The sequence below is a fragment of the Erinaceus europaeus genome, chromosome 8, assembly GCF_950295315.1.
Source record: "Erinaceus europaeus chromosome 8, mEriEur2.1, whole genome shotgun sequence".
Taxonomy (NCBI): Eukaryota; Metazoa; Chordata; class Mammalia; order Eulipotyphla; family Erinaceidae; genus Erinaceus; species Erinaceus europaeus.
The window spans coordinates 56,034,253-56,049,484 of NC_080169.1; the positions used below are offsets into that span (position 1 = coordinate 56,034,253).

General features: G+C 40.3%; 1 protein-coding gene across 4 annotated transcripts in view; it reads right to left on the reverse strand.

The window, feature by feature from the left end:
- CDK14 (cyclin dependent kinase 14) overlaps positions 1–15,232 on the reverse strand; it is a 722,913-nt gene that overhangs the window by 114,200 nt on the left and 593,481 nt on the right. For 3 of the 4 annotated variants that reach the window (XM_060196252.1, XM_060196255.1, XM_060196254.1), the window contains one exon: positions 12,713–12,856. In XM_060196252.1, the coding sequence (XP_060052235.1) occupies positions 12,741–12,856 (116 nt within the window). In that variant the 3' untranslated portion in view covers positions 12,713–12,740. Of the gene's footprint in view, positions 1–7,538; positions 7,854–12,712; positions 12,857–15,232 lie in introns of those variants that run through there. The other variant, XM_060196253.1, reaches the window with a different exon arrangement.

A 15,232-nucleotide genomic window follows, 5' to 3' on the forward strand; every position in this document is an offset into this window, starting at 1 on the left:
ATACAATTGATGTGCTCAAAGCCTTGCTCTTTATTGCATGATGATAGTTACATGAGACAAGAGTTGCTCTCTGGAGCAATTAAAACAAAAAGAGTTCATAAACATAAAAATGTGCCAAAGAGAGGCCAGGTGCTGGTGTACCTGGTATGGCACACATATTAAAATGTCCTAGAGATAGAGCCAAAGAGAAATGACAGTAAGTAGGATTCATGAATAAGCAGAAGTCAAGAGATGAGTTAAAGGTGAAAGCAGTGTTAGTGAGCTGCCATAACTCCACAGCATGGAGGAGAGTACGGGGTGGCTATTTCTTTTTCTTTTTATTCTTTTTTTAATTTATAAAAAGGAAACACTGACAAAACCATAGGATAAGAGGGGTACAACTCCACACAATTCCCACCACCAGAACTCCATATCCCATCCCCTCCCCTGATAGCTTTCTTATTCGTTAACCCTCTGGGAGCATGGGCCCAAGGTCATTGTGGGTTGCAGAAGGTGGGAGGTCTGGTTTCTCTAATTGTTTCCCCACTGAACATGGGCGTTGGCAGGTTGATCCATATTCCCAGCCTGCCTCTCTCTTTCCTTAGTGGGGTGGGGTTCTGGGGAATCAGAGCTCCAGGACACATTGGTGGGGTTGTCTGTCCAGGAAAGTCTGGCTGGCAACATACTAGCATCTGGAACCTGGCTATTTTTTAAAGAGTTAGAATGGAGATGGTGGAATAGACAACAGTCCAGTACTCCAGGTGTATGCTGACAGTCATTGGAATGAGGATTGTTGAGGCAACTACTTGTACTGTGAACTGTTAGAAGCAGTAACTCTAGAATTGCTTTAAGTAAAATTTTAAGCATGAGTTATAAGTATAGTTGCTTTTCTGCCTGCAGTGGAAAATTCCTGTAAAAAAGGGGGGCTAGACAAAACCCACACACCAAGATGTAAGCCACCTGTTGTTTGTCTTAAAGAGAACAGCTAGCCTAACCAAGTCCTTGAAACCCAACCACTTGCTCAAGGTCAAGAGAGCTGATAGCCAGGTGGTCTTGGCTGACAACGAGAAAGTGGGGTGACCCTATTTTGCATAAAGGCTTGAAATTAGACAATTCTTATAGGCTGCTTAGGGTATGACAATGTCTGAAATGATTGGATCCTGCATTTTCTGTAAAATGCTATTGAGTGTGTGATAGAATTCTAGTTTTGCATATTCCCCACCCAGAATGTACTCTAGAATCCTATAAATTGTGTGGTTTGAGCCTTGTTCAGGGTTGAGCTGGTGGACTGCTGTCAGTCACCTCTCGGCCCAGATTCGAATTCGTGAATAAACATCTTTTGCTTCCTCACAGTGGATGGTGGTTTGATTTTGCTCGCTAACATTTGGAGGTTCCAGCGAGATACTCCATCCCGGGTCCAGACCCTTGGAGGCCTTGGAGGCTCTGCTCGGCGCCGGTAAGTCAGGCCTGATTTTAGTGCACGGTATACCATCTTTTGTGACGTCTTGTCTCCATGGGGTTTTTTTTGGTAGAGGTCTGTGGATTGCCGGACGCTGTGGGAATCCCAGCCTAAGCACCGAAGGCAATAGCCTCTTGGTGTGGGCGAAGATGGGTCCGGCTAGGGCCTGGTCAGAGTTTGCCGACGGGTCCGGTTAGGGCCTGGTCAGATTTCCCGGGTTAGGGCGAAGATGGGTTCGGTTAGGGCCTGATCAGAGTTCGCCAACGGGTCTGGTTAGGGCCTGGTCAGAATTCCCGGGTTGGCTTCTCTTCTCTGTGTCTATCTCTCTCCCTCTATTGTCTGTTTGTGGCTCCTGTTCTTCTCTCCACTTTGGCGATTTGCGAAGAGATTGACCTTGTCAGTGCAACTGACGGAGTCTGGCCGGAGCTACTCTCTGGTGACTCCGGAAGGCCTGGCTTGTGACATCTTAGTAGCGGCGGCTGGTCAGGTAATCACCCCCTCTTGACTGGATGAATGGTCTGTAGTGAATGTTTGTATGCATGTAGTGTGCCTCACGGTCGATAGACCACGGGGCTTGATTGGGCTCCAACCTGCGTGTCCGTGGAGTCGTCTCAGCTCAGTGGAGATTCTCAATTCATTGAGACCAGGGCCGGGGATCATACGGCTACTCCTAAACTAAGACTCCTTATGGTCCCGCGAGGGGCCCGGCCAGGCAAGCATAGTCGATTGTCTGTCACTCTTCGAGTGCCAGTTCTTTTTCCAACACTTGTTACTTGTCTCTTCTCTCTGTGTGTCTGGAATTAAAATAATAAAGTGGTAGGCTTTGGAGTGGTATATTATCTCTCCTTCCTTCTCTGTGTGTGTCCCAGTGCCCAGAGGGCCCCTGAGGGAACCCTATGCAGATGAAGTTGATTGCAGGAACTCCATACAACCCCGAGAAGGGAGAAGGTCCCAAGTGGACACCCTTTGGGTTGGTTCGAAGGGAGTATGAGGGTGAAAGAACGTGTGAGAGTGTGTGGTGTGCCGGCCGGCGTGTAAGAGGAAGGGTGAAAGGAGCCTGTGGAATCCGGGGTGAGCTGAGGACCCTGAGGACCTCGATGTGGAATCCAGGGTGTTAGGTATTGTCTAGACATTTGTTAATATCATATTGATTAAGCGCGCTTGTCTGTCTGTGTGTGTCTTGTCTGTTTGTCAGTCTGTGTTTCGTGTTCACTTTCACTTTGCAGGAATAGGCCAGGCGTCATCTACCCCACTGGACCTGGTTACTGGAACATGGGCAAAGTTAAGGCCCGAGCTCATAGTTTGGGGGTAGGAGTGCGTAGATATTCTCGTTGTTCTCTTCCACTAGGGACTAGGGTTTGGTTTCTGACACTCCCCAGCTGGGAGAACAGGCTCCTGGTAATTTTAGCTTTTTTCTTTGGCGTACCTAATTCCTGGTCTTTTGCTATTTTGGTCTGGACCTAGCCTGATCTTCAACACTGACTGACAAGCTATGTTTTGTGGGTGAGTGTTTCAAATGACTGAATTCTTTGGTGTGTGACCCATTTTGGAGGGAACTTAGTCAGGGTAACTCTTAAGATGGGCACAGCAAGAGTTTTTGTGAAGATGAGCTGACTGGAGATGTCTGAAAACAGTCCTTGGTCCTCTTGGGCTTCTCATGGAGAGACAGAAAGAATTTGTTTCTTCCTTCTTGTTTTTTTCTAGGGCTAGTTAAGGTTGTCCTAAGAGTTGTTGATTAAAAAAATCTTAGTGTATAAATATGAGATGTTTCATCTTGAAAACTGTGTGAGTGCAGATCTGAATTTATGTTCTACCAGATATGCTGCTAAGATGTGTCTGTACTGGTTAAAAGCTGTTCTTTTCCCCTAAGCAATTAGCCCCAGATATCTAAATGATAAAAAGGTGACTATGATATGTCTTGATAATAAAGGTTTTCTCCTCTTGTGTGTTATAGACTACATGCTTATATGCGTGTTTTAGGTTTGCTTTTATGGCCTGAGAAACGTTAATCTTAAGGTTAAAAGTGTAAATAATTTTAAAGCTGCATACTTATCAAAGTTTTTTTAAGAAAAAGAGTTTTCAACACAGTTCTTATGTGGTAATATAAAGGTAAAAATTAATTTGCTAAGACAGCTAAAGATTTAAAGTAAAAGTCTTAAGTATTTAATGTGACAATTCATCTTCTCCAAATTGATATGCAAATTATCTATGTATTTAACTGAAGAAAGTTCCGGTACATTCTGGAGGGCCCCCAAAATGTCCTGTGAACTGTTTTGTGGATATTGGTCCACAGAAAATTTGGCATTTGTCTGACACTGGAGGTGTTTTGAGAAGCATTGTTACTAATATGTGTTAACTCTCTAAGTAATTAGAGTTTGTTTAAAGTTTTAAAAAAATGGTAATCATTTTATCATGTCAATAAATTGGGTATTGACTTTATATACTATACTGGTATATCTGTTTGTTAAAAAGGCCTTCTAAAATTATATAGAGATGTATAGGCCAATTCTGGTCATTAGATTGTCAATTTTGGTAAGCTCTTAATTTGGTTTTGTGTATGTCTTACTGCTTACAAATGTACAAGTACAGCAGTGATACCTCTTCAATCATACTGCCAGATTCTCTTAGGGGGTCCCAAAGGGGCAGTAAAATGGCCCACAAATCTCTCTAAGGTAAATAAAATGGCACTAAATTTGGCCTTTTGTTGCTCAAATCCACCCCAGATATTAAAAGAAAGTTACAGAAGACAGAAAGATTTAAAGGAAAGCTGAGAGATTGCTCAGAGTGTTTTTAAGAAGTTGGTAAATGTTTTGACATTAGACTTTAAAAAGAAAGAAAGAGAAAGTTGGGGCAGTGCCCAGAGGGAAAAGGAAAGTCAGAAAGATGGGGCTAAGGGTAGAGAAAGATCAGTGATGTTACTGAAAAGAGAAAGGACACTGGAAGAAAGGCTGTTTTATCAACAAGCCATTTAGACTGCTTGTGGATGAACTTAAAGGCATAAGCTGGGGAGTGCTGACCCAAAAACTTGGGCTATTTGTCAAATTGCCTATTTGTCAAATATTGGGCCCAGTGGCTGCTGGATGAACAAAAATGCCTGAGGACAACAGCACCTGTGGCACAGCTGGTAAGGAAAGCAGACAAGCCATCACTGGGGCAAGTCCAATGCCCATCTAACCTGCTACCAAGCTCTGTTCCTAGACCAGCCATGAGTGAAATTCAGAGCTGCCACCAGCCTGAACTCTGCCACCCTGATGTTGGAGACGGATCCTGAGACTCCCCACAAAAGCATGACTGCCAAGAGGTATGCCTTGACTACATGACATGTGCATGAAGCACATAGAGAAGAAAAATTCCTGACCTCCACTGGGAAGAAGATCCAGCACAAGGACCAGATACTGAACCTACTGGAGGCCACATGGACCCTGCAAGAAGCAGCAGTGATCCATTGTTCCAGACATCAGAAAAGAAACTAGAGGGCAGATGAAGCCACTTGTGCAGCTACACAGCAAACAGGGCCAGCCTTGGCATTGATTCTACTAGACTTTCTGCTTCCAAAGGACACTGGATACAGTAAGGAGAAAGATAAGATGGGCAAGAGATTAGGATTGGAGACTAAATAGATTTTACAGAAGTAAAATCAGAGACTTTTGGGTATAAGTACTTGCTGATATTTATAGACACATTTTCAGATTGGGTAGAGGTTTACCCAATAAAGCCTGAGGGGGCATAGATAGTGAGCAAGAAAATTTTAGATAAAACAGTGCCCAGGTGGAGAGTTCCCTCTCACCATTGGTTCTGGTAAGCAGACATTCACTGTTTTTGTGCCTCAGTTAGTGGCCCGAGTAATGGGAACAAATTAGAAATTTCATTGTGCTAATGGACCCCATAGCTCTGGGCAGAGAGAGAGATAAATTAGACCCTGAAGGAGACTTTAACTAAACTAACCCTTGAAACTGGTGGGGGATGGGTACCACTGCTGCCCCTGGCCCTTCTGAGAGTGTACTGTTTCCCATTTGTAAATGAACTGTCTCCCTTTGAAATGGCTTTTGGCAGACTGCTGCTGTCATGATCTGTGATTCTCTTGTCTCTAATCCATCCTACAACTGTTACCAAGTTATTACAGATCTCCAGCCTATATTGCAGGACAAATTAGAATGCTGTGCTACGAGCCTTTGGGAGGGACCAGTCACTAGCTCAACAGAAACCACCAGTGGTAGGCATCAGGAGTTGGCAACCTCAATCTATTGGGAAGTGGACACATCAACCCTCAACCTGACATGGCCATCCAGACACCAGAGACGTGATTGCATCTCAAGACGGGACTCCACCCAGTTGGGACCTGGTATCCAGACTTAAACTTTGACTTCTGCAATCTGGTAAAGACTGTGGAGGACTAGAAGTCATGAACACCTCCAGTTAAAAATGACCATATTGCAGTTAAATGTGTGGGGACTTCAGATCACTAAGATCTGGATTTATGCCCAATGGACAACAGAGAGGACCCTGTCTATTAAGATAATTGATCTCCCTGATCAAGAGACAATCTGAGAAGGTAATGGTCCTTAGGACAGAGTATATAGAAGCTTATACAGAGAAAGAGAAAGAAGATGAATCAAAGATTTGATTCCTGGCAAAGACTAGTGGGGAATGTTAGAAGCAGTAACTCTAGAATTGCTTTAAGTAAAATTTTAAGCATGAGTTATAAGTATAGTTGCTTTTCTGCCTGCAGTGGAAAATTCCTGTAAAAAAGGGGGGCTAGACAAAACCCACACACCAAGATGTAAGCCACCTGTTGTTTGTCTTAAAGAGAATAGCTAGCCTAACCAAGTCCTTGAAACCCAACCACTTGCTCAAGGTCAAGAGAGCTGATAGCCAGGTGGTCTTGGCTGACAACGAGAAAGTGGGGTGACCCTATTTTGCATAAAGGCTTGAAATTAGACAATTCTTATAGGCTTCTTAGGGTATGACAATGTCTGAAATGATTGGATCCTGCATTTTCTGTAAAATGCTATTGAGTGTGTGATAGAATTCTAGTTTTGCATATTCCCCACCCAGAATGTACTCTAGAATCCTATAAATTGTGTGGTTTGAGCCTTGTTCAGGGTTGAGCTGGTGGACTGCTGTCAGTCACCTCTCGGCCCAGATTCGAATTAGTGAATAAACATCTTTTGCTTCCTTACAGTGGATGGTGGTTTGATTTTGCTCGCTAACATGAACCTTGTTCTTCCCTGATTCCTGGAACAGTCTCAACAAAGGTCACTGTTAAGGAGAAAAGTTGACCATATCTCCTTGTGGAAAGATCTACCACTGGCCTTTGTATCATTTCTCCTGCTCCAATGGGTGCAGGTCTTTCTGTCATTCTGTTAACTCTCCCTCTCCTTTTCACTTTGCCACTTTCCTCCTTCCTCACTTGAACGTTTATCTTCCTCATACATTTTGTAAATATAATCTAGAACAGAAACATTCTTTAACAGTTGAATTCTTTTTAAGTTTCCTGATTTCGCTTTTAAAAAGCAACAAAGGGAAATTCTCCTTACAATTCTCTGTTGTATTCAGCAAAAAAGACTAGACAGAGGTCAGGTTTTAGTCCCTTGTCCCCAACTATAGAGGAAAAGCTTCACAAGCAATGAAACAGTGCTACAGTTGTCTCTCTTTCTCTCTCCCTAACTCTCTTTCCATTCCTGTCTCTATCCAATAAAAAAAAAGGAGAGAACTAGACAAAGTAACATTTATTTCTTGTATCAGTTTAGAATAACCAGAGAATTAAGTTCATCATGGAAGTATGTGTCCTTATTGGACATACATATAAGTGGTATTAATGACAGTGGCATTCAATAATCATTTTTTGTTTATTCTTTTTTTAAATTTATTTATTCCCTTTTGTTGCCCTTGTTGCTTTATTGTTGTAATTATTATTGTTGTCGTTGTTGGATAGGACAGAGAGAAATGGAGAGAGGACGGGAAGACAGAGAGGGGGAGAGAAAGACAGACACCTGCAAGCCTGCTTCACCGCTTGTGAAGCGACTCCCCTGCAGGTGGGGAGCCGGGGACTGGAACCGGGATCCTACCACTGGTCATTGTGCTTTGTGCCATGTGTGCTTAACCCGCTGCAGAACTGCCGGACTCCCTTTTTGTTTATTCTTGAGGTAAAATTTTATGGATGTTTAAGTTTTGTCTGAGACTTTAAGAGAGTTAAATACTGAAAAAAGACTGGAGACCAGTATTAGAATCTTAGGTTTATCATCTTTTAAGATGTAGAGAGCACAACACTTTGATCATCTAGTGGATCCTATTCTACTTTTATTTTTAAATGTTTTTATTGTCATCAGGGTTAGCACTGGAGCTTGGTGCCTACACAATGAATCCACACTTCTGGAGGGTTTTTTTTGCTTTTTTTCCTCTTCTTCTTATTCTTCTTCTCCTTTTTGATAGAGACAAAATAAAATTAAATAGACACCTTCAGCACTGCTTCACCACTTGTGAAATTCCCCCTGGAGGTAAGTACCTTGTGCATGGTAATATAAGCACTTTACAGGGTATATAACACCACCCACCCTCTCTATTCCATTTTTAAAGCAGTTCTGGGAAATGAAGCCAGGACCTAGTGCATATGTGGTATTTATCAACCCAATTTTTATTCTGTTATTGTCAGAGAGAGAGAGAGAAAGAGGGAGAGAGATCACAAGGGAGGGATATGAAAACAACATTCACGGAGGGTAGATAACATAATGGTTATGAAAACAGACTCTCATCCCTGAGGCTCCAAAGTCTCAGGTTCAATCCCCCTCATATGCATAGAAAGCTGCCTTACGTGTTCTACCACTGAGTCACCTCCAGGGTTCCTCTTTCCAATTATTTAAAATTGTTCATTTAAAAATAATTCTTTATTTACTTTTATGAGAAAAATGTAAAAGGGAGAAAGGGGGGAGAGAGGGAGAGAGAGGGAGGGGGAGGGAGGGAGAGTGGTAAGGGCAGTAATTACTCTATGACTTATGGCTGTTCCAGGAAATGAACCAGGGGTTTTTTGGTCCTCAAGCATGACATTCCTATGATCCATCATGGAGCTATTTCTCTGGTCATTTCAGAAAACTTAAGGTGTATGGAGTTTCCTGTATACTTGAATTGAGAAAAAAAATATTATCTATATTTAGAGACAGTCAGAAATTGAGAGGAAGGGAGAGATAGAGAGGGAGAGAGACAGATGCTTGCAGCACTGCTTCACTACTTGAGAAGCTTTCCTCCTGCAGGTGGGGGCTGGCTTGAATCGGGGTCACTGCACATTGTAACATGTGTGCTAAACCAGTTGCACCACCACCTGGCCCTTTAATTTGATAACAAGACTTTGAACCAGTATTACTTTCTGCTGTGGGGGAGGGAGGCCTTCTTTTTAGCTTTCCCACTAAGTCAGTTTATATAAATCAAGTATTATTAGCTAAACAGCTGAAATGACCCTGACATACAAATACAGAAACAATTTTGATTTCAACCATGGGAGAAAATTGGAACTTGAAGAAATCCTGTTTATTCTGTCCACCCCCGCCATCATTTCAAAAATAAAAGTGATATGATTCATTTTCTAGATTTAACTCTGAGTAACTCTTCAAAGAGAAGAGGTTGAAATGACAGCCTACAGGCCTAGCCTTCGAGTCAGCCTCTTCATCCTCCCCCCACCATTATTTCTCCAGGACATTAGAGGAAAATTTAAGATGCCACAGTCTGCTCTACTAATTAATTATTTCATCAACAAAGATAAAATAAAAAAGGGAATTATATGTCTCTGAAAATACTTGCATGTAGATTTTTGCTCTATGATGTCTATAAATTATTACCTAGTTGTTGTCCAGAAAAAAAAAAAAGAGCTATTCCTCAGGATGAATATGTAGGTTTTATTATTTGATCTCCATGAAGTTCCCATTTGACTAAAATTCACACAAAGTCAAGAAATTAAAATAGTTTTTTTTTTTCTGTTCACTGACAGAAAACACTTATAATCCAACTTGTCTAAAGAATTCCTGATAAATGGTTGCTGTTTCCTTAATATAATGCTGTCATGTCAAGGCATTTATATTTGGAATAAAACAAAAAATAATTACTAATATTAAGTCTTTCTAAAAAATGATGTCTAATTCACATACTGATGACATGTATACACACATGCATACTTGTGTACACACGCATATATTTCCTGAACAAGAACAGTTTATGAACTCTTTTTTTAACATGTGGTCATGAATACATGTATATCCTACATAATTTTGCGTACCTTATTTCCTTTGTAAACACAATACTAATATGGTACCTGAGGAGTAATAATCTTTTCTAGTCTTATCATACAGTCTAATTTGAATTTCTTTCAAGCATCTGCCAAAATACCTTTCCAGTCATTTTGTGTTTAGTTAGGATTCCTAAAGTGTTAAACAAGAAACAGCATGCTGTCTCTTATTCATTTTGATATCTATATTAACACCACCTTGTTATTCTATTAAGAGATACCTTTAAAAATACTTTCAGAATTTCCTTTTAAAAAACACCTTATGTTTATTATTATTTCTTAATTACTACCAGGGTTATTGCTGGGGCTTGGTGCCTACACAATAAATCCACTCCTTCACTCCTGTAGACTATTTTTTAAAAAAAATGGGACAGGTCAGAGAGAAATTGAGAGGGGAAAGGGTGATAGAGAGGTAAAGAAAAAGAGAGATACTTGCAGCCCTGCTTCATCACTCATCAGGCTCCCTGAAGTTGGGGAATGGGAGTTTGAACCTGAGTCCTTGTGCATGGCTACATGTGGGCTCAACCTGGTACAACACAGCCTGGCACCCCAAAGCTCACTTGATAGATCATACATATTACTATGTGTGAGGACCCAGGTTCAAATCTTCAGTTCCTACCTGCAGGGTGGGAGCTTCATGAGTGGTGGACTGGTGCTGTAGCACACACTCTCTCTCTCTCTCTCTCTGTCTCTCTGTTTCTCTCTCTCTCTCTCCCTCTCTGTTTCTTTCTGTCTCTCAGTCTCTGTCAGAAAAATAAAAAAATAAAAAGACCACTGAGAATGGTGGAGTCCTGCTGGCACTGAGTTCCTATGATAACAGTGATGGCAAAAACAACTGACACTAAAAAGGAAAAATACAAAGGGATTATATTTACATTGCCATCCAATAATTTTAGAGAGTTTCCATTCTTAAAATCTCATTTTAAATTTATAATACTATACTAATCTTAAATCACATAAACCACTAATAAATACTAAAAGGAAAACATTCTTAGAGCCAAGAGGTCAAAAAATTTGTTCCCTCTGTTTTATGACAAAATAAAATTCAAAATGGGATTATAAATACTGGATAAAGTTATGTTTCTAGGTAACTTTGTATACAACAAAATGAAATAATTTGAATGAAGACTCTTACCAATAGAGTGGCAATTTTACTAGCAACACTTGCTGAGTAGCATTTATGAATTATCTTTTAAAAAATATTTATTTATTCTCTTTTGTTGCCCTTGTTTTATTGTTTTAGTTATTATTGATGTCGTCATTGTTAGATATGACAGAGAGAAATGGAGAGAGGAGGGGAAGACAGAGAGGGGGAGAGAAAGATAGACATCTGCAAACCTGCTTCACCACCTGTGAAGTGACTGAACCGGGATCCTTACGCGGGTCCCTGAGCTTTGTGCCATGTGCACTTAACCCGCTGCACTACTACCCGACTCCCTATATATTATCTTTTATCTGGGAAATATTTTAGTTCCAAATCATTCATAAACCATTGTCTTACTCCTAAGATCTCAAAATTGGCTCCTAGATTTGAATATATGGAAAAACAAAGTCCAGAAATATCTCAAGATACAGGTGAATCACCCATAAGACAATGTAAACAGACAGACTTGCTCTTGCTGCCATGCTGACAATTCATCCAGTCAATATATTTTACATTAAGAAAAAGAAGAGGGACTTCTGCAATACTGTGTACATCATTTGATTCACTTGTGCATTTAATTACTGATGAGCCACACAAGTAAGGAACAAAGAAAAACTAGCAAATAAAAAGCCTTCCACACAAAAGACATTTGCTCTCTATTTGCTTCTATTTATTGTACTGCACTGAATAGAAAAGATAGCAACACACACAAACACACACCAGATATTTTCATCTGGCAGTAAAGATTCAGCCTTTTTAGAAACTGACATTTTATGATAGTTTCTGTGAAGCAAACATGTGGCTACAGCAGGGTGACATGCTTAGAAATCGCCTTATTTAGATTATGCTTCCTAACTATAGAAAAGTACAGGTCAAAGAATTGAAATGGAAAAAAAGAGAAAACTTTCATGTGCAAAAGTCTATAGCAGAAGTCAGGCAGAAATCAGAAATGGTGGGTGATGGCAATTTGATGGCAACTGAGCTAAACCAGGGAGTACATGTCCTCACTGAGGAAGTGCCCATATTCAGTTACCCACATCAATATCTGGCAGGCAGGTGAATGCTGTAATGCCAGAGTGGTCGACTTTTTAAAAAGCCCCAAATCCAGATTCTATGTAAAATATCCCCACTTAAAAATGAGAGTAACTGGAGGCTGGCTGGTAGCACAGTGGGTTAAGTGCACATGGCATGAAGTGCAAGGACCAAGGACTGGTATGAACCCCCGGCTCCCCACTTGCAGGGGGGTCTCTTCACAGGCAGAAGCGGGTCTGCAGATGTCTCTCTTCCCCTCTCTGTCTTCCCCTCCTCTCTGTCATCCCCTCCTCTCTAGATTTCTCTCTGTCCTATCCAACAATAACAACAGCAATGACAACAATACCAACCATAACAAGGGCACCAAAATGGGGAAAACGGCCTCCAGGAGAAGTAGATTTGTAGTGCAGGCACCGAGCCCCAGCAATAACCCTCGAGGCAAGGGAGGAGGGTGGGGAGAAACTAAAAATTTTTAAGTTATATTGAACAAAGCAGGCCTATAGCTTAGATATAGCCCAAGGTTAATTAACACATTTTTTTTTATCTCAGTGAAGAATGGGTAAGAGCTCAAAATTTTGTGTTTATGACTAAGGTTATTTACTTTTCACTACATAAATGAAACACAATTTTGGTTAGGATCCTGTGGGTGACTCAAAATACGCAAATGACTCATCATATTTTGTATCAATAGAATCTATGATGAATGACATAGTGAACACAAGTCATGAAATACTGAGGAAAGAAAACGGAATTTGAAATAACCCACTTAAAGATTTAGTTAACATTATTCAACACTAATGTCCATGTAAAGTAGACAATATCTTACCTGTGCTGTTTTGCAAATACTGTGCTCATCAATGCTTGCTATTTGATAGACTTTTGCTGTAACTATTGTGTTTCCCAAAGGCCCGCACGCTCTCTCCAGCTTCTGGTTGTAATCTCACATTTGGGATGGTAAAAATAGAAGACACTGTGGAAAGAATGAAAGTACTTATTGGCATAGTGTAGATCCATTAATAGTACTGTCTTTAAAAAGTTACACAAGATGTAATTATGATGTCCACTACATGGAGAATGATGGTGTCAGACTTTGAAATGTCAAGTGATCATAGTCACACACACACATCTCATTTGTCTTCCAAATATTTCACTTATAACAATTAACTTGGTATTGGAAACAACACATTTTGCCCTTTCTTCATAGCACAATCTTATTAATTCATTGGGGAGATATTTGTAGAGTCCCCACACTCTTCTAGGTATTTTGAAATCCTGCAATGTATAAATTAGAACTAAAAGAAATCACTGTTCTCACAGACTCCATTTGGAGGAGACAGAGCGTAAGTGATTAAACAAACATATTAACTAGTAGTTAAGTTTTACAAGGAAATATAGGGCAGGGAAAAGAAGGTAGGAGTGTGGAGTGAAAGATACATTTAAATAGAGACCAAGAAAAAGTGAAAGGACTAACCATGTTTATGTCTATCTATAGGAGGAGCAATTGCAAGATGTAGGAAAATAGCAGAAGTTAAGGATGAATGGTGATGCACCCAGTTAAGTGCACTTATCATCATGTGCAAGGACCTAGGTTCAAGCCCCTGATCCCCACCTGCGAGGGGGCTGCTTCAGGAGCAGTGAATCAGGTCTGCAGGTGTCAGCTATCTTCTCTGTCCCTCTCAATTTCTATCTGTCCTATCGAATATAGTAGGAAAGAAAAAAAAAAGGCTGCTGGGAGTGGTGGATTTGTAGTGCTTGCACTGAGCCCTGTGATAATCCTGAAGGAAAAAGAAAGAAAGAAGGAAGAGAGAGAGAGAGAGAGAGAGAGGAAGGGGAAAGAAAGAAAGAAAGAAAGAAAGAAAGAAAGAAAGAAAGAAGGAAAGAAAGAAGGGAGGAAGGAGAGAGAATTAGGTAAAAAAGAGAGGAGGTAATAATGAGAATACAAATGAAAAAAGACATTGAGTGAGTAGATAATAGCCAAGTGATGTGGTTCTGAAGGTATTTTGAAAATGGTATCAGCAGGGTGTTTGGAAAAGTGAGTTTGGATTTGATCAAGGAAGAAGAGTCCTAGAGAATTTCCATTAGTTGGAAGCTTGGTGTTTCCCTTGAATGTAATGGAGAAGAATGACTACAAATCAAAAGACTACTGGAAGAAAATATCAGAAGTGTAGTTTTTGCAATACTAAGTTGAGCTAGGTTAGTTGTAGATGCAATCTGGAGTCAAGAAAGGTGGAACTGGAGATAGAAATTTAGAAGCTGTCAGAAAATGGATAATATCATTTAGGCTCTTGGGAGTGTATGCACACAGAAAGATTTGAAATTAAGTCATATGGTATTCTAACAGTGTCTCCTAATTGATGTCTCTCTTAACTACCATAACAGGTTTGGTAGTTAAGAGAGACATCAATACACAAGCGAGTATAAAAAGGAGAGCTGATGGGGGGGGGGGGGCTTAAAACTGAAGTCATGGGACAGTTTAGTCCTAGGATACAAAATAAAGGAAACATTACTAGAAACTGATGGTTGTCTATTGTGCTGTATTTTTTATGTTGAATTAAAGTGAGAGCTTGGAAAATCCAAAGAATAGATACTTTAAAAACAGAAGTTCTGGACTCTTGGGTGCAAAATTCTGTTTCAAAAGGATTTAATGGAGAATAAAAGTTTAGTAACTGGTGGAAATGAACGAATTTGAATAGGTCTGTTTGTTTTGTTTTTGAAAAGATGACATGGAGCACCACTATTAACACTGTTTTAGAACAAAGTGTAGGATATGTACAAGAATAAGTAAGAAAACCTACAACAGCAGAACAACAGCAGTTCCAAGAGGACAGCATGTCTCTAAATGAGAAACTGAAAACACAGAGAATATAAGGTACTTGTCCAAAGATGGACAGCAGCTAACAGAAGAGCTGAAATTAGAATCCAAGTGGTCTGATTCCCAGTTCAGAGCTCTTCACACTGCACCAATTTGTTGGCCTTCTTTTACTGCAGATCTGAGTCTTGTGAATTAGCAAATGAATGTAATAAAATCAAGGACTCTGTGCTATGAAGTGTATTTTGTTCATTTACTCTGACAAGGGTAGTTCAGCTTCAATAATTTATGTAACTTGATAGTATACACAGGAGAATGCCCTGTGCTGTATTTGGGAAAAAGTAATGAATTTCTTCTAAATCAGCCCTCCATTTACTTCCTTGCAATTAAATCTTTGTGAAAAAGTGGGGCAAAGCTGTTGGGGTTTTAGGACAGAGGGAGAATGACAGAATGCCACCAGAATTAGCCAGCTTTAACCACCAGATCCCTAGGTAACTGTATTATTCTTGCTTGATGAATTTATAATTTCTGCTTTGG